Here is an 18,774-nt window from a genome sequence, read left to right on the forward strand (position 1 = left end):
GGAGGCCCAGACTTGAGGGTCTGGGGTGCAAAACAAAAAAACCCCCAAACCCAACAAAAATTTTCTTTCTTTTTTTGTTTTTTTGGAAGCTGTCAAAGAGCACAGCACAGGCCCACAGGCGGGGGGCGGGATCCACAGAGCACGGGCCGCACCGGGAGCCCCACCAAACGCCCTGAGGAAGCTGCAGCCGCCCTTGGGAAGACGACGATTTACAGGGTGTTCGCCCGGGTGGCGGTGGGGGAGGCTGGGGTCTCTGCTGCCAGGGCGGGGAAGCCGCTCCGAGGCCCCGGTGCTGCCCCGGGGACCCCACGCTTCACCCCGGGGGCCCGGCGAAGGGGTTCTTCCCCCGCCCTAGCAACGGTTGCTGCGGAGTGGGGGGGGCGGGGCCAGGCGCCGAGGGGCAGGGCCAGGCGCTCCCCCTCAGCCGCCTACAAGCCCCATGGTGCCGCGCGAGGTGGCGGTGCGTGACGCGACGGCAGCGGGGGGGAGCGGAGGAGGGGACGAGGGGGGGGGGGGTCTGTCTCTCCCCTGCCGTGTCCCCTTCCTCGGCTCGGCAGACGCCATGTTGGTTTGAGGCGAAGATGACAGGGGGTGGCTGCGGGCGAGGATCGTGCTGAGGAGCGGCACCTCCGGCTGGCAGCGGGGCGAGGCAGCGGGTGACGGGGTGGGGGGGGGGGCACCCCTGCCGCGCCGCCCAGGGCGCCCGGAGCCGCTGGAGGACCAGGCGGGGCAGGCAGGGAGGGCGGACGGGCAGGCGGGCTGAGGAGGCGGCGGCGATGCGAGCGGAGACCTGAAGCTGCGGGAGGCGGCTGCCATCGAACGCCCCCCGGCCCCCGCCGAAGCGCCGCTGGGGAGGGCTTTCCCCTCCGGCCGCCCCTCAGGCAGCCCCCTCCCCAGCCCCCGGCAGACCCTGTTGAATGTCGCACACCGCCTAAGGGGGGGCCCGAAGCCCGGCGTCCTCCCCAAGCGGCCGCGGGCCCACCTCGGCCCTCCTGCCGCCGAGGTCCTGCCTGCCTGCGCTGACTGAGGAGGTGACTTGGACGCACCATTATCCCGTGAATCATCCCGTTCGTCATTTGTCAAGGCCGGGAGAGAAGGAAGAGGCAGAGAGGGGAGAGAAAAAGCCCGCACACGGCTCATGTGGCGGTGGTGTAGCCCTGCCTGGTCTACCTGGCACCGCTGCTGACAGGGATCTGCTGCCATCTCTGGTCTCCCGCCGGCTCCTCCGCTGCCGCCCCGGCACCGCTCGCCCCTGGATATTTCTCCTCCTCAGCCTTCCCCGCTGAGCATCGGGCACCTCTCTTTTTTTTCGGTAGGGGACGTGGAAGTTGCTGCCTCCAACGTTGACACCGGGTTGGCTTCTTGAAGATCTCCGGCGGGCTGCTCTTGGTGCTTTTTTTTTTTTTTTTGTCCCGGCTTTTTTTTTTTTTTTTTTTTTTTTGTTAAGTTGCTTTTAAGCCATTAGGGTAACATCAAGATGTCCAGCAGCGTTCCAGCTGATATGGTAAGTCTTATGTTCCTTATTAAACAGGATTATTATGGAACAATGTTTATTTCGACCTGTTTTGGCAGAGTAGATGGAAGGAAGAGGGGCATGTGAAGAAAAAAAAATAAGTCTCGGTTACATATTTAAGGAACAAAAAGTTCCCAGTTAATTCCCCCCGCCCCAGATGCTGGTTCTGCTTTGCGTTTTGGTGGCAGAGTGGGAAATCTGCAGCGTCGCCTTCTGTGTAGCGAGGCGGGGGGGGATGTCTGCTTTTCCTTACCTATGGCAGGGAATATCTGACTGCTCTTGCTTGTTTGTAGCACTGCTGTTCAGCTCTGCCGAGCGTTTTTGAGGGGACGATAAATATGAAGTAGAGCATTCAGAATGATTTACTCGAGCCATTTCTCTCTCTTTTTTTTTTTTCCACTTTCTAAACTAGCTGAAATTTAGTCTCTGCCTTCTTCCTTTTCTTCTCTCAAACTTCGCTGGTTTCTTACCGACGCTTTGTCTTCCGATGCTGATGGAAAGTTAATCTCTTCACTTGCTGCCGGGTCAAGAGCGAGAGAGAAATTCTCCTGCACTTATTTACATGGCGAGGTCCTTTGTGCACTAGCTGCAATCTGGACATTTTTCAAGGGCACTCCTAGTACTTCTTATGGCGGACTGTACTTCAGCCTGTGTTGGATACTCAGCTCGGTACATTTTAAACAGGAAGGTGTAGCAGGGCATCAGGAGGGAGGGTGAATCAGATCTGCTAGGTAATCTTTCGTCCGGCACGACTCTCCCGTTTGTATATATTTCCTTAAATCACTTAATTGGAGAAAAAAAAAAAAAAAAGAAGAAAAGTTGTGGCTGCAGTTTGATATGTTAGTTCTTTATTCTCACGGCAGAATATTTTCACGTATCTCCCCACGATTGTTCACATCCAAAGGTACTTTTTTTTTCCTAAAAAGCGGCAGACATGTCCACGCTTTTTTTTGTTTGTTTGTTTGTTTGTTTTGTTTTGCGAGTAAAACCTGCCCCGGCAGTGATAACAATAAAACCGAGTAGCCCTTGTTTCAGCCATCGATAGACAATTAATGGTGCATATGTGTGACAAACCGGCTATTGAAATAATGGCATCCTTTAGTTGCTTACTTTCAGTGTTCCCTTCACAGCTTTTGTGCTGCAGTCAAAATGAGTGGATTCTGCTAAAAAAGCAGAAACAGTAAGATATAGAGGATGATCAAACACAGTTTTAAGCTCCCCCCCCCCTTCTCTGCCTCTCTCAAATATATAAATAAATGTTGCCACCTAGAAGAAAAGGATGATGAGGAGACTGTTGCCTCTCACTTTAAATCCTTTTCATATATTTCTTTTTAGGGTCTCTCTGGCTGTTAGAGAACTCTGAACCCCCTTCTTACTTGCACGTGTCCGTCTGGCATTCCGTCACACAGTCCTCTCCTTAGCTGTGGAGGGTTAGATGCAAATCTCTCAGTGCTGCTTTTTAAATTGCCTGGAGGAGTCCCTTGACGGTGACATGAAGCACTCCTCTCTTCCTCTCACCCTGGGCTGAGCACACTGCCACCTCCACACTGCTTCTAGGTCCTGCTTGCCTGCCTGGGAATTGCGGTGCTGCCACTGTGCTTGTAGTGTTTCGACGCTTGACGTTTTATGCAAAATATAGACATTTTAGGATAGGTTACTGTTTTGTTCCTATGAAAACGATTTCCTTCTGTTATTATGATGTAATGAGAATACCACTGACAGGCATAGCTAGGCCTAGCTATGCTCTGTTTCTTCAAATCAGGAAGAAGCTTGTTATACATAGTGGTGTTTAAATACTGAGTCATTACAAAAGCATTTGGATGAAGATGTTACCAATGTCGGTAGGATTTAACTGAATAAACAGACGTATTCTGTTTTGTCTTAGGATCATTTTATCGAGTTTCTGCATTATTAGCTGCAGTTTCTCTCTGAAAGTTTGAAGTGTGTTGAGGAAATTCGAGTTACTAAATACAGCTAATAAATACTACTTTGTAAAGACAGCACTTGAAAATTCATTTTGGGTCCCCTTTTGTCACCATCTTCCTTATTTCAAAGGAGCTTGTTCGGGAAAGAAAACAGGATTGTTATTCGATTGCTCTTTAAAGAGGAGCACTTACCAGGCTGTCACCTTGTTTATATATGTTTTTACGTAGTGTAGGATTTTGCAGTTTGCATTTCTCTTATCCACCCACTGTGTAATTTGCATTTACATAAAAATGATTTCCCATTTCTGTAGGAGTTGGTATCAGTGTCGTGGATTGTCATGTTATGAAGACTCCATCGCACTTAGTAAATCTGCTATGAATTACTTAAGTATTATAATAATTATGTTTCAAACTGTTTATGTTGGATTCATGAACTAACCCTCTCATAATAATAATAAAACTATTATAATTGCTGCTTCTTAAAAATGTGTTAATTTGTCTTCCTGTCCCACCTTTGGGAAGGATCTGCTATGTATAAAATCACAGTAAATTATCAAATCTTCAGGAAGCTTTGTATCTGTATGTCGGCACGATTTGATCCAGCCTCCTTTTCTCTGACATTTGGTTGACTTCTTTCCAGAACTATGACAGATTTTGCCAGCTAACCATTTCAACATCACTTCTTACATAATTAACACGGCGCTTTATCATTTGCATTCCACTAATAAGTTGAATAGCGACACACCACATTCCGACTCTTGTAAGTTTGTGGTGCATTATTCCTCAGCAATGTCTGCTGCTTACAAGTTAAAACTCCACTCCTGGAATGAAACCTGCTAATATTGGCCTCTCTACTTGAGTAGCTTCATTAACCTAATTAGGACTAGACATGTGTGAGGCAGTGCTTGAAGACTATACTGCGTATCCGTATCTAGAGCCCCATTATGTTTAATTTTTCACAGAAGTACTGTCGATTGTAGTGGCAACAGGGCATCTCTGAATACGTTCAATAATTTCATCGGGTAATTTATCAGTTTTGCAATTTAGTAGCAGCTAGAGCTTGACTGTGAATAACAGCAGCGCCGTTTGCAAGTTGCCTTTCTTTGGTGATAATACAGAGACATTAGGTGGTTTATGGACTTGTGAAGTTAATCACACTGGTGTTTTGAGTGGATCAAATGAAAATAGTTTGGTATTTGTTTAAACAGTGTAGCTGACTGTTTTAAAACAAGTTATGAAAAAACTTATGCCCAGTCCAGAAGTTATTACTCAATTGTATAATCCCCCTTTATGTCAGGGGAGTTATCACAAGAATCTGGGAAGCTGTGTCTTTGTATTCTGTGTGCCTATGATGCTTCTCCTTACAGATATAAATCTTCAGGGATCTTAGAAGTTCCCAGTAAGGGACCTGTATGACTAAAAATGATTACCGTGTTTGCCGTTCCCTGTATCGGTGCGTTTTATGTAGGCACAAAAAGGCTCTGCCAGTAGTTTCTTCCTGGGCAATTCTTTGCATGCCCTGTAGGATATAAAATTCTTTTTCTGTCCAAGTCGTAATCGAGAGTGATGCTTTTGGCCCAAGGTGAGGGTTTTTTTATCTGTTTGATTTGGGTTTGATTTTTTTTTTTTTGGCATTTGATAAACAGAAGAACACTGAAATCTACCAAACAGTTAAAGGTTCTCAATTTTATTATATACAGCTATTGAATCCATATGCTATACTTAAGAGATGTAGGCCGTATGGGAGAGATTCTTTTTCATAAAACTGAATGTTTGATGTGAGACGTTTGCAGACATGAAAGAGGATGGAGTCTATGGTCTAAAACACTTCTATGCATGGACAGTGTTAGAATAGGGCAATAGGTGCAAGAAGAATAACAAATAGAAACCCTGCTTAGTTCATGCCTGGTTAGTGTCAGCATCTTTAGTGGAAATGTGTATGTGCATGTTCTTTTTCAAGAAATGTTTTAAGAAATTTAGTATAGAATGGTGATGAATAGCTTAACATATATAAGAACTTCCTTTTTAAAATATATTAATGGAGGCTAACAGGAGAAAAAGATGGACATGTAACTGATGCTACATCAGTAGGGGAATCTTTGCATCCAGCAGCAAGATTCAGACAGGAGGGACCGAAAGGAACTGGTTATGTGGCAGCAGAGGTTTGTTGTCTGTCATTCAGTCCAAACAATTTGTACATTTGAGAATAAGTGCCATATCATTATAATACGCTTGGAACATAGAAAGAAAATACTTTGTTCAATCATAGCATTTTAAGGTGTTGGAACAAAATGTAAGAGTGCATCTCTCTTCTTCTATTTCAACTGCTTTTCCTTTTGCCTTCAGTAGATCCTTTTTCCTGGTTTTGAAAATTGTTGTATCCCTAGTAGCCTTTGTGCATATAGTCGTAAGTTAGTCCTTTAAGTTTTTTAAGAACAAAATTCTAATTATTTCTCTGTATTTTTGCACCCCCAATGATGAAAGTTCTAGTTTATTACGTTCTAAGATTAAAATATCTTATCAAGTTTTTCTGTACAGATATTATTTTCCTTTCCTTTTTTATATTTTCGTTACTGTTTGCTGATTGTAACAGATAGGAGTTTCCTAACCTTTGTCATCTTCACTGTTTTGGTTTGGGTTTTTTTCGAGTTGATGGGATCTGTGCTAGGAAGAGGAGCTTGAAGAAACTCCTTCCTGACTTCCTTATATATTGAGCCAGTCTTTGTAGCATATTGCAGTGCTTCTTGTAACGAGATGAAGAATCTCCTTTTGTTACCTGCAGCAGTGGCCAGGGATAAACTTCTCAAAGCTGATGTTGAATATATATATTTGGGTATATGTCAAAGTGACTTGTATTTACCATTTCCCTCACCCACCCACATTTTTTTTTCTTCCACAGATTAAAAAATGTCTTACTATTTGTCTAAAACCTAAAAAGAAATATCTTAGTAATTACTGGTGGTTTTTTTTCGTATGACACTGTAGTGGTAATTCCACAGCATCTTGACACATTGAACATACTGTGAAATGATGTTTGTGTGTTCTTCATCTGATTTTCTTCGGGGATGAACGGCTGTAACCTGTGGATGAGATAATGATTGATATTTATGCTGGGCATTGGTGCAGCACTGTACTTCAGGTGGACGTGTAGGCTGGCAGTGTAAACTGTTTCTTCCTTCCTGCCACGCACTCTTGTTTTTGTTACCTGAATTGGTTTGTCTCTACTTTTGTTGTTTAACTCCATGAAATACTGGAGGGGATGTGCACTGAAGGACATTTAACTCCTCCCTTGTTGGGAATGCTGGGAAGCCAGCAGTAGCTGCTGACAGGTTCCAGCAGGACTGAGAGATGAAAAAGGAAAGCCGAGTATCTGAGTGTAGCAAAATTATCACCTCTACAGCAGGAACACTGAATTCTGCATGTTAAAAAATTGTCAGACGTCATCTGTGGGAACTGGACAGCTCAGTCAAGAACTGAATGGGGACAAGTTGCAAGTCTCAGATCTGGAATTAGGGACGACTCTGGGTACTGGTAATCTGTTTTTCACCTTGAAGCTTGTGACTGCTGTTTGTGCGTATATACACTTAAATTTTAGATCATTCAAGTCCTGTAACACTCTGCCTTGGCTTGGCTTAAGGCTGCAGTAGGAAATTAACCTGTCTGAATGTGGTCCTTGCAGCAGACTTGGTAAGCAATACTTTTATGGTACTGTAAACAAAATGACAAGGGCATGCTTTTCTGGTTTTTAACTGAGAGTTCCTCCTGATACATTTTCTGTGAATGTTGAAAGCCATGGTCATGGTACATGCAGTAAATGGGATTTACTTGTTTTATATTTCTGGTCAGTCAGCTTTGTTTCTCAGTAAAAGTCAGAATGTAAACTTTTGGTGATGTCTCTCTAAATGCTTATGCAATACTGAGCAGAATGGAGAGCTCGTTCTGACTCAGCCCGAGTGCTACTCTAGCTCGCAAGAATCCAGAAATATCTGGAATGTGACTAATAATTCTTGTGGTTTTATGTAAAAGAGATAGTACAGCTTATTTTCAATCTTTTCTTTGTACAATATTGGATCCACTGACTTGATTATTTCTCATCCTAACTATGGTGAAAGGCAGAGCTTCCGATCAATACTCTTTTTCACGTTATGTCTGATTTTGCAGCAATTAATTGAGCCTACTGAAGCAGCAAGCCTTCCCCACCACAATTTCACATGTGTAAACTTCAGCACACCGTAATTATTAAAGGGATATGACTGAGTGCAGTGCTGTCATTTTAGAAGCTATTGAAAATGAGCAGAATGTCATTGAAATTTTAATGTCATTGTTCTCAGGTGAAATCTAAACTCTGAGACCCCAGCTCTTCATCAGTTTTAACGTAATTTATAGGTCTGTCTTTTGAATTTCATCTATTGTTAAAAATTATTTTCTAAATTCTGGTAGAAGAGCAGCTTTAATTTTTGACAGCTTCTGTTGTACATATGTTGCAGAACATCTTAAAGCAATGACTGGAACATTTTTCACTTGGTATACCTCCAGACAAATTTAAATTCACAGATATACCACAAACTGTTGCAAGCAATGATAGGGAGGAAATATTGAGAGAAGAAAATAATGAAGAATCAACACCCTGCAAGAATTGTTGTTTTTTGTTTTTGTTTTTTTTTTAAAAAAAAAGAGGTTGCTGAGACATCAGTGGAGGTTCTGCAAATAGCATGATGTACTTCAATACTATTTTTTTTTTTTTATCCAAAAATAAGTTTGAGGAGGAAGAAAAGTTTCTTACAGGCTTCCTGAGAACATAGAGAAACTTATTTAGGGCATTTTAGGTTTCAAAATAGAGGGAGGTATATTTAGATTAGATATTAGGAAAAAATTTTTTTACAATGAGGGTAGTAGAACACTGGAACAGGTTGCTCAGAGAGGTGGTGGAAGCCCCATCCCTGGAAACGTTCAAGGCCAGGTTGAATGAGGCTCTGAGCAATCTGATCTAGTCGGGGATGTCCCTGCTCCTTGCAGGGGGGTTGCACTAGATGACTTTTGAAGGTCCCTTCCAACCCTAACCATTCTGTGATTCTATATTTATTTTTGAGAGCTACACTTAAAGAAAAATTTCAGGCCTTCTTACCTGTAGGTCTGGTGGGTATCTACAGTATAGTTCTGCAGCTGAGAATTGTTAAATATTTGTGGAAATTTGGTGTATTTTTTGGTCACTAACTGGGGATTGTGTTTAGCTCCTTGAGAGAGAATAAATGTGTTGCTGCTTATAAACCATCCACAGTGAAGGCAATCTCTCAATTTGTATTAAGACTCTGCAAGTATGTTGAAATAGGATTTTAAAATGTAGTGAATATTTTCCACAAATAGAAACTTTGTGTAAAATGGAGATTTGGCAGATTACACAATTGTGACATTGCCATCGGCATCTTGTAGTTTTTTCTGCTTTCTGTAAAGCCATTTGAAAATAGCTTGCCAGTGACAGGATTACATTTGTGAGTTTGTTTTAGTTTGGTTTTTTACTTAAAATTATTTGGGAGGTTCAGTTTCAAGTTAAATGGAAAGTTCGTGGCAGAGTTTAGCTGGGACTTTAATCCATGATGCTGTTGTTATGGAGACAGGAACAAGCAAGGTACTCCTTGAGTTTTATGTATCCCGTGTAAATTAACTGAATAAAACCAGAGATTCTGCCTAGGAGTTTGGTAGATTTTTTTTTTTTCTACTACCAGAAGATGAATCTATGCCTTACTTATGTTCAGCAGCACAGGGATGCAGTCTGGAAATGTTTGTGTTGATATCTACCTACTGTGATGGTTTAATTTTCTCTTGAGAGCTGGCACAGATTACTGTTCAGGCTAATCTGATTTATGTCAATGGTTTGGACCACTGCTGAGGAACAAAGGTGGTCTTATCCTGGAGTGGTCTGTAGCTGCAGCTGAGGATCTGGATTTTAATCTGTGAATCTTTGGCAGTTTGGATGAGAATGAAAGCTTAACTCCTTTTCTTTTTTAAAGGATGGTCCTGAGCTCTTCTGGAAGCTTTTCTGTAATCTTCACGGGAATATTCACTGTTTCATGTTGCGTAAGAAATTCTTTCAAGCACTTGATAAAAGTGTAGTACCAATTTCAAAATAAACACAAGGAGACTAAATGTGTTTTTCTTTCAGAGACTGGAAAGAACAATGTGTTTCATCTCAGAAAGAATGGTACTTCAAAGCTATATACCGTAGCATTGGCTGGTATCTCCTCAGTGGAGTTATGATATGGTAATGCTTTGTGGTCTGGCAGAGATCCACATCTCTGTAATCTGTTTCTGATACTTAACGTATATTCTAGATGGTACTACTTCATCTGTCTCTGGAATCTGACGTATGTTTTTAATATAGAGAAATAATGGAATCTTGATAAAATAGTGAAGTGCAGTGTTAGTCCAAAGTTTTTCATAGCTGAGGGTGTAAATTTAGGATTCTCTTCTTAAAGGTAGATTAGTACCAATCTACATATGTAGCATAAGCTAGTAAGCCTCAGGAAAGTTGTTATAAATTATATTACTATAAAAAAAAATTCTGAAATAGTAGTCCTTTTTCAGTATTTCTTTTAAGATTAAGTACTGTAACGTTTTTCAAACATGCTTATCTTTTATATGCTATAAGGGACTAACTAGAAGACGTTGTATGCTTCTAAAGCCTGAAATACCTAGTTACAATATTTTATATATTTACTTAATTATAGAATCCATGTTTGTATGGGCAGAAACATGAACATCAAAATAACCACAGAACACTATTCCAATAATTAAGTTTATCTTTGAGGCACAACACATTACTTAGGGCCTATTAAATCTGAATATTTATGTCATTTTTCCTGTGAATGAATATACTTTTAGTCTGTGCAAATGACTTACACATCATAACAGCTGTGCGGTGTCATGGTGAAAGCTTAGCTCTCACTTCTGAATCCTGGTTATTGATCTGTGATGGAAACAAACTTTATTGGACTTGCATGTTTTAGTGGTTTATACTTTGTATACTTGTATAGCTGTTTTTGGCAATAAACCCAAAACTTTCACAAAGCTTTATTAAAAGATTTTTGGTGATGAGGAATAAGTCCCCATTGACTAACTCCTTATGATTCAGTAATAATGAAATAAACAAGAAATCACACCCAAGATTAGTAACTTCCAATACCCATATTACAGCCCATAAGTGGTGATGAGGATGTATTACTGTGTGTTTATAAGAATAATTAAAAAGCTGTTCTCTCAGTGGGGTTCTGTGCTCTCTCGTACTCTTTTTATATCTTTCCCTGAATTGACTACGAAGAGTGTAAAATCTCTCTATAAAGAGCCTGACACTTCTAAGCTGAGGTGGTCTTTTTTTCAAGAGATTTGTGGCTTCTAAGCAAATACAGTTTATCTTGTATTTTTTGCCACTGCGAATATGGTGTATGCATCATAGCACTATTTACGTTGTACATGGAAAACTCACATTAAGAGGGAGTTCTTCCACTTGTAAAATGAAGCATGAAACCATTAATAAATACCAGGATCAAGACTGTTTAAAATATTTATCCGTCCTGTGGGATTAATGCATAATTTCAGAGCCATGTGCTTTTTCCTCCTCACAGGGTCCCTTCCTTGTTCAGCAGCTCCTCATTGTTCGGAGACTGGCTCAGTGCCTTACCTTCCTGTACTGCTCAAACTTTTATTGGAAGATAAGTTGTAATTAATCTTGACCCTTCCTGTGATGGTAGTCTCTTTAACAAGTACTTAGTAAAATTCCATTTATTTTTTGGAAGATCTGTGAAAGAAGAGGTTATCATTTATCAGAAATTGTAGATATTGTGGAATGTAATTTCACTTAAATATACTCTTGTACTAGATAACTCTGCAGCAGAGTTTTGTGGTTTTTTTTTTAATGACACTGTATATTCTAGTTAAATTTTATTGAAATTTCTCTGGCCAGCTCTGCTCTGGTGCATCTTCAGTGCCTGTCAGTCTTGGTTGTTCAGGGTAGTCGTATTGCCTGGCCGTACCAACATTTCAGTTAAGCTGTGAGGGTTTTATTCCAGAAGACTTGTTCTGGACAGCAAGTTAACTAAAATGATGCAAAAGTCAGTAAAACATTTATACATTGATAGATGCTCCCAAGAACATTTGGAGAAAGGCTGTAACCATATTTCTTAACAAGTTGTGAAAAGCAAGTTTGGAGGAGAATCATAGAATGGTTAGAGTTGGAAGGGACCTTCAAAGGTCATCTAGTCCAACCCCCCTGCAAGAAGCAGGGACATCCCCGACTAGATCAGGTTGCTGAGAGCTTCATCCAACCTGGCCTTGAACGTTTCCAGGGATGGGGCTTCCACCACCTCTTTGGGCAACCTGTTCCAGTGTTCTACTACCCTCGTTGTAAAAAATTTTTTTCTAATATCCAATCAAAATCTACGTCCCTCTATTTCAAAACCATTACCCCTCGTCCTATCACAACAGGCCCTACTGAACAGCTTCTCCCCATCTTTCTTGTAGGCCCCCTTTAGTTACTGAAAGACCGCTATCAGGTGTCCCCGGAGCCTCCTCTTCTCCAGGCTGAACAGCCCCAACTCTCTCAGCCTGTCCTCATAGTAGAGGTGCTCCAGCCCTCTCATCAGCTTTGTGGCCCTCCTCTGGACCTTCTCCAACTGGTCCATGTCCTTCTTGTGTTGGGGGCTCCAGAACTGGACACAGTACTCCAGGTGGGGTCTCACCAGGGCAGAGTAGAGGGGGAGAATCCCTTTCCTCGACCTGCTGGCCACGCTCCTCTTGATGCAACCCAGGATGCGGTTGGCCTTCTGGGCTGCAAGAGCACATTGCCAGCTCATGTTGAGCTTCTCGTCCACCAGCACTCCCAAGTCCTTCTCCTCAGGGCTGCTCTCAATCCATTCTCTGCCCAGCCTGTATTTGTGCCTGGGATTGCCATGACCCAGGTGCAGGACCTTGCACTTGGCCTAATGTTGAAGGGGAAGCTGGTTTTCGTACCAGCTTTGTTGTAGGGCTGTGTTAGTACTTCTTTCAACTCTTGTTATTGATTGAGAATCACATGATTTTGCTGAAGTGTTTTCGTTGATCTTTCAAAGAAACTGAAATTCTGAGCACTTTGTTATCAAATATTGCCTTAATGTAACTGTCAATTTTCATATTCCTACTTTTCAAATAGGATGCTATCAGTTTAAATCTGAAGTAATTTCAAGAGAAGAAAACAAATCCACAGCAATTTCTGATGTTTGAGGACATGGGGATTTAATTTTATTCTTAAATTATCTCCCTCAAATTCTGTATTTATTTTTTCTTTTTTTAGAAAATTAATGTGGGAAAGACAACTTGCCCTATCCATAGAGCACAGAATTATTATCAGTGAATGTCTTTATCTGCAAATGTGCTGCTTGGTAAATTTCAAACTCGGCTTAAAAAAAAAAAGGCAAGCACCAAAGTGAATAATTCAGAATGCTGACTAATGCCAGATAAGGTGCAGTGAAGGTAAATAGTTTCCTGCCTTTTATAGTTGATCCTGCTGCTGTGTATTAGTCCTGACTTTAATGATTAAATAAGTGTCCTAGGAATAACGAACATGTAGTTAGGAGGTGATTTTGTTCGTTTTTGTTGTTCTCTTTTGGGAAAAAAAAAACCCCCACAACCCAACGTATTGTTGTTTTATCTTGTAGTTCTTAGCATATAGAAATGAAGACCAGAGGGAAAGAAAGTTGATGTAGTTAGTGCCAGTACTAGTATAGTTTCAAAGTTGGGGTTTTTTTTGGTGGGGTTTTTTTTTTTTTCCTTTTCTTTTACTGGATGTTGTTTTGCAGGAGATGGAAGATAGGGAATTATACTTGAATAAGCACGACATTTTCTGCAGTCTTTTGTATCACCTAATAGTTTTCCTTGTAAAATCAGATTGCAATGTTTTGAAAAAATGGGATACAGTTTTTAGGAAGAACCATAGCTCTTTGTTGTGGGAGTTTGACATTTCCTATGCAAAACTCACTTATTCAGAATCTTAAAAATATAGTAGTTTTTATTTTTGTTCTGTCTTTGGCTTTGGGGTAAAGCCAACAGTTGTTTTGTGGTGCTCTCTTGGAAGCTGCATTGGGTAACCCTGGAGTGTCTGCAGAGCTGTTGGAATAGGGAGGAGAAATCTTTAGAATGGTTTCAGAGCAGTTCTTGCTGGGTTGCTGGAAAAGACGCCATTCACTGTCTGTTGTAGGCATTTTGGACTGCTGTAGCGGTTTGTAGGATGGGTGGTGGTAGCAGCTGAAAGGAGTACAGAGAGAAGCCAAATAATGATTACACAACCATCTAGTGACAAAGGTACAGTCACTGAACAGAGCAGTGTCAAAGCCTTCAGGCTTATTTATGGGCAGTAATTTTCCGTACAAGCACAATGGGAAGCAGGAAACAGTCAAGGAGTTGTCATAATTTTCTCTTGCCATGAATAAGTTTGTACTTTTAGTGATTGAATTCCATTTAATGAAGTTTTTAATGTGTCAGCTGGTAACAGGTCTCTGATGAAGGACATCCTCACCCTTCTGCCTGCCAGACACAAACATATACAAATCCTGTCCCTTAATATTTGTATTTTCAGCATTGGTGCTGAATGCAGATAGAAAAGCAGCATGTGTTACGTTGCTGGATGGAAAAATGGTTGAGATGTGTCCATGTAAGCATTATCTTATCTTCTGGCAAAAGTAAATCTTACATTACAAAATATAGGCTCTAGAGCAATAAGACTTCAAAGACTTGATTCAGTTGCCTCACCATGGCGTTTAGTGCCAGTTCACACATACCAGTGTGTCCAGGATGGCCAGAGAGAGCAGACAGCAGTGACACCATGAGTTATGGGAGAGCCATGCCTTTCAGGGGGAGCAGCTGCACTGTGTAGGGGGAGTACTTCACAGCACCTAAAAATAGCCCTAGAGGTATATGTTTAGGTAATTCTTTTGAGCTGTTGGGGCTTTTTGTAAAGCCTCCCTTGAGACATTTTCATATTGTTTTTACGTAGGTTGCCTATTCCCAGCTTAAATTGATTAAGTAGTGCTTCAAAATAGTTAAATGTTTTAATTTACAGTAAATCAGCTCTACCAGCTTTGTTATTTCCTACAGAAAACTTGCACGTCTATGGTTGTGAACGCTATAGTAAAAAGAAATTTTTCCAGCATTCAAAAGACATTTCTTTTTAGAGTAGCAGACCTTCCCCTAATTAGAACTGTATGGAAATTTGAATAGCTGTAGTACTACTGCCTGTTGTGGTGGCGTAGCTACTGTGTGATTGCAGATGTCACTGCCAAGCGTGATCCCATCTAAACTGTTGCACACAAGCTGTTCATGTGTCTCAACTTCCATTTTTAAAATTTTTTATCACAGTGAACATAAAGTAATTTAAGTTACCGAACAAATGAAAATTTCTACACAACTAGGTTAATTTTGAAAGTTGTCTGAAGTCCTTGAAAGTGCGTTATCCATGAACTTTGTAATTCTTGGTATAAAATTGTACTTGCATAATCTGTTCTAAACATCACAGCAGAAAGGCAGTGTGGTTTTAGTGCCTAAGTGTGTAATCACACTTGCGTAGCAGTAGAAAAAGAATACTGTCTATACAAATGCTATGTTATTTTAATGATGCTGAATTTTTTTAATGATGGAGTCTTGCAAAGAAAGTCAGATATAGGGTGTTTTTCTATTCGATTAAAAGAAAGAGGCATACTACTTGAAGCTTGACAGGTCTCTCTTGACATTTGGCCTGAAATGTTTGCAAGAGATTTCATATCCTCAGAGCAGAAATGAATATGAGTGGGTTGAAAATGTATGCTTACGTAATTAAATAATGAAGATTCTTTGGCATTAGATAAGATATGAATACAGGGAAGCTTGTTATCATTGCCCTATCAAAGCTTCTATCGCATACTGGAGTAAATTTCATACCTGTGATTCGATAAATACATTTTACATTTACATTTGGGAGGGCAGCTTTTGATACTTGTGCATTGCTAAAGGTTGAGTTATGGATTGAGTGAAGCCTTTATGCTGTGTTTCGTATTAGCACCTTTGTTTTGACTCAATTTAAGTTTTGAACATTAGTTTTGTATGTGTGGTGCTTTGGGTTTTTTGTTTGTTCTGATTTTTTTTGAAGTTAAGGTGGAAATTTAATGGTCACAAATGAAATCTCTTTCTAAAAGAGGAAACTATATCCAATCTACTTCATAATTATCTTGAAACTAAAAATATTTTACATCTTATTTTCCTGAAACACTTCAAATTTTGAGGAATATCGCGTAGAGGAATCTTTATGTGGTAACTATGTAAATAGATATATGTCTAAATATAGTCTTAATTCCTTAGACAGGACTAATCTTTGCATTTGTGCTTCTAGCAGACTTCTGGATGGCAAGATTTCGTTACTGCGGGATCAATCAAAAATTTACAGAGTAGAACTGATAAATCAGGAGCCCTGGAAATAACACTTGATCTGAAGAGTCAGATTTTTTTTTTTTAATACTTTTTAGAAGCAAAGAACTAGAAGCCCACAAGTGTATTCATTCATTTCCATCCATTTTCTGCTGTTGATACATGGGCTGTTATACTTTATAATACAGCTTCTATTTGTGGAGGAGCATATCATGATTGTTGAATACAGGCAGTTTATTCAAAAGACTTCTATTGTTCAAACTAAGCTGAAAATGATCTGCAGGATAAAGCTGTGACCTAGTTCTGGATTTCCATGATTTGGAAAGCATCACATTGCCAAATCTGTGCATGTGTATGTCTTTCTTTAATTGTCCATCCTCCTCTTTGAAGATTGAAGATTAATCAGTTATTTTTAGGTTAATAGTTACATGCCTATGAACAGAATGTGCGAAATATTCAAATCAGTATTAAATTTTAGGGTTTAATTTTTGTGGGGAGAGAATTTTTCACCCAACGTAATGCATCGGAGAGAAAGTCAGCCTACATAACTCATGCTGGCTCTAAACTAAGTATCATGCACACTTGTAGCATCAGCGTCCTACGTATATAGGGAGAGTCGACTGCCTAATCTGTAATGACAGGTATTTGGATTTTGTAAGTTTTATAACATTCACATTTCTTTTTCAGGAATCGGCAAGTCTCTGTAAATGAGCAAACTCAATAATAAAACATGTACTAGTATTATAGATTTTTAAAATTAGAATGAAGTTGCAGTTATGCAGTTGTGTTCTGTGCTCTGCTTTGCTTTTAAATTGGAGAATTACGAGGCTGTGCTACTTTTAATAGTAGCTTCACCCTCCCTTGGTTTTGGTTGTGTTTTTTTTTGTTTTTGTTTTTTTTGTTTGTTTGCTGGTGACATTGAACCTGCTGATTAAAAGTTCACAGGACTGGCAGACATTTATTTGCAAGTTTAAGAAAAATCCCAAATGCAACATAATGTTATCTGAGAAGATATCTTCACTTTTCCCTTCGTAATGTGAAAAGGTTAAGACTTTGTTTTATAAATTAGTAGAAGGGAATTATACTTGTTATTTAAAACAAACCTCCTTTCCCCCTAGACACTGTGATGTAAAACAAAGATGATGGAATTGCTCTTTTCTCTGTGAAAAGTGAGTGCAGTGTCATGGTATTACCTGCCAAAGGTTTATATGAAGGCAACTTGGTAGATATATGAATGAGAAGAGGGTTTTTTTTGTTTGGTTGATTGCAGTTTATTTGTTTGATTGGGTGTTTTTTTGTTTTGCTTTATCTTTCCCCTAATAAGCAATATAACGTTCAAACATCCTTTAGCTTTTTTGCTTGGCATGCCTTCAACTTTTTTACATGAGGTACAAGAAAGTAACCCTAAAGCTCCTCATTTTTCTCAGTGTGGAGAGTTTCTCTTAGACAGTAGAAATGTGGACTAGGATATAATCTATAGAAACACAGTGTTCCTTCTAAATGGAAGTGCATGTGCTACAATATGTACTTAGTTTTGTTCCATTTGAGAAATATTCTAAGGCTGTTTAAATATTGTATCTCAGTGATGTTAAAATGTATATTCAGAGACTGCAGCAAAGACCAATTTCATAACCTGTGCTACCATCTGTTAAATACACCAGAAGCTTATTTTTTTTCTGGATGGGTTTAGCCAGCTGTCCATTTTGCACTGTTGCGTGGATGGAGGCGTGCATTTAAGCATAACACAGTAGGCTTTCTGTGAGTTGACAAAAAAGCTTTTTTATTTTCGTCTGAGACTCCTTTGGCTTGTCTGACACTTCCTTAAATTTAGTGTCTGACTGAGGAATGTATTTGAAAGCTTTCCCCTGTTGCACTCCTCTAGTCTGTGCTTTCATCTTCTCCCACTTAGGTCTGGAGCTGCTCCACAGGACAGGACATGTGCCTTCTCGCGGAGCCCTCTGTGGTGAATTTGCTAGCAGCAACCCGAAGTCCGTTCTAATCCTATTGACATCTAACCCAAGTGGCATTTAGTTAATCTGTCTGGCACTCTCTTTTCTTTATCTGACCCTACGAGATGGTACAGCTTTTTCTAACTTTATTTCCTTTTAGGTGAGTGTTTTGGGATGGTAATACAGTAGAGTTTACCCAAGTGATTTTCCCTTTTAAAATGTTATCTTCATGATAAATATGACGTATTCAATAGTGGTGTCAGGGTGACCTGGCAGATTTTATGTGGTTATTATGCTTAATTATAATTTATATAAATCTGAGGAGACAAGGAGAAAAGTTGGCATTTACAAAAGTCTGGAAATAAAATTGTTGCAGAATCATTCTATTCTGCTGTTCAGTTTGCAGGAAAACAACCTGTATTCAGAAAAAAAAAAGTACAGAAAGTGGTTTAGATTTAGAAACCAGCTCTTCACTGACTGCAGTTTAGAGCTGGCTTTTAACTCTAAAATGTAGTTTTAGAAATTAATTTTCTGACTTCCACAGGAGTTTTCCTTTTTGAAAATTGTAAAATAATACCCAATTAAAGTCTAGCAGAAGCCAATTGAAGAAGCTACCTGAGGCAGCGCACTGTATTTTCTGGTTTGGGTTTCCATGAAATATGCTGTGCTGCGTCTGATCGTTCACACTTAGAATGGAAAAGCTCCTTCCGTTGGCTCTCTCTGTTCTGTTGGTTTGGGAAAGGATTTGGCTTCACTTCATGTGGAAATCCTTGTTTGTTTATTCTTCATCACAGAGTTAGCTAGAGGTGTCTGCACCACTTAAAAGCATGAAACCTTGGAATTCAATGTCGTGTATGAATGCCCCAGTATACTCTCATCCTGTCCAGCTTTGTGTTCTGATCTCAGAACAGCAGCACTCTGTTCTGGTGCAGCTTGATGGAGCAGCATTTTGCTGTGTCTCCGG

The 18,774-nt window shown here is 40.2% G+C and overlaps 1 protein-coding gene across 1 annotated transcript in view; it reads left to right on the plus strand.

Moving 5' to 3' along the window:
• Positions 1–598: 598 nt before the first annotated feature.
• UBL3 (ubiquitin like 3) overlaps positions 599–18,774 on the plus strand; it is a 55,497-nt gene continuing 37,321 nt past the window's right edge. The window contains exon 1 of the mRNA XM_086772005.1: positions 599–1,504. Within this exon, the coding sequence (XP_086628131.1) occupies positions 1,478–1,504 (27 nt within the window). The 5' untranslated portion in view covers positions 599–1,477. The remainder of the gene's footprint in view (positions 1,505–18,774) is intronic.

This window comes from Chlamydotis macqueenii, chromosome 1, assembly GCF_036417535.1.
Source record: "Chlamydotis macqueenii isolate bChlMac1 chromosome 1, bChlMac1.mat, whole genome shotgun sequence".
Classification (NCBI taxonomy): domain Eukaryota; kingdom Metazoa; phylum Chordata; class Aves; order Otidiformes; family Otididae; genus Chlamydotis; species Chlamydotis macqueenii.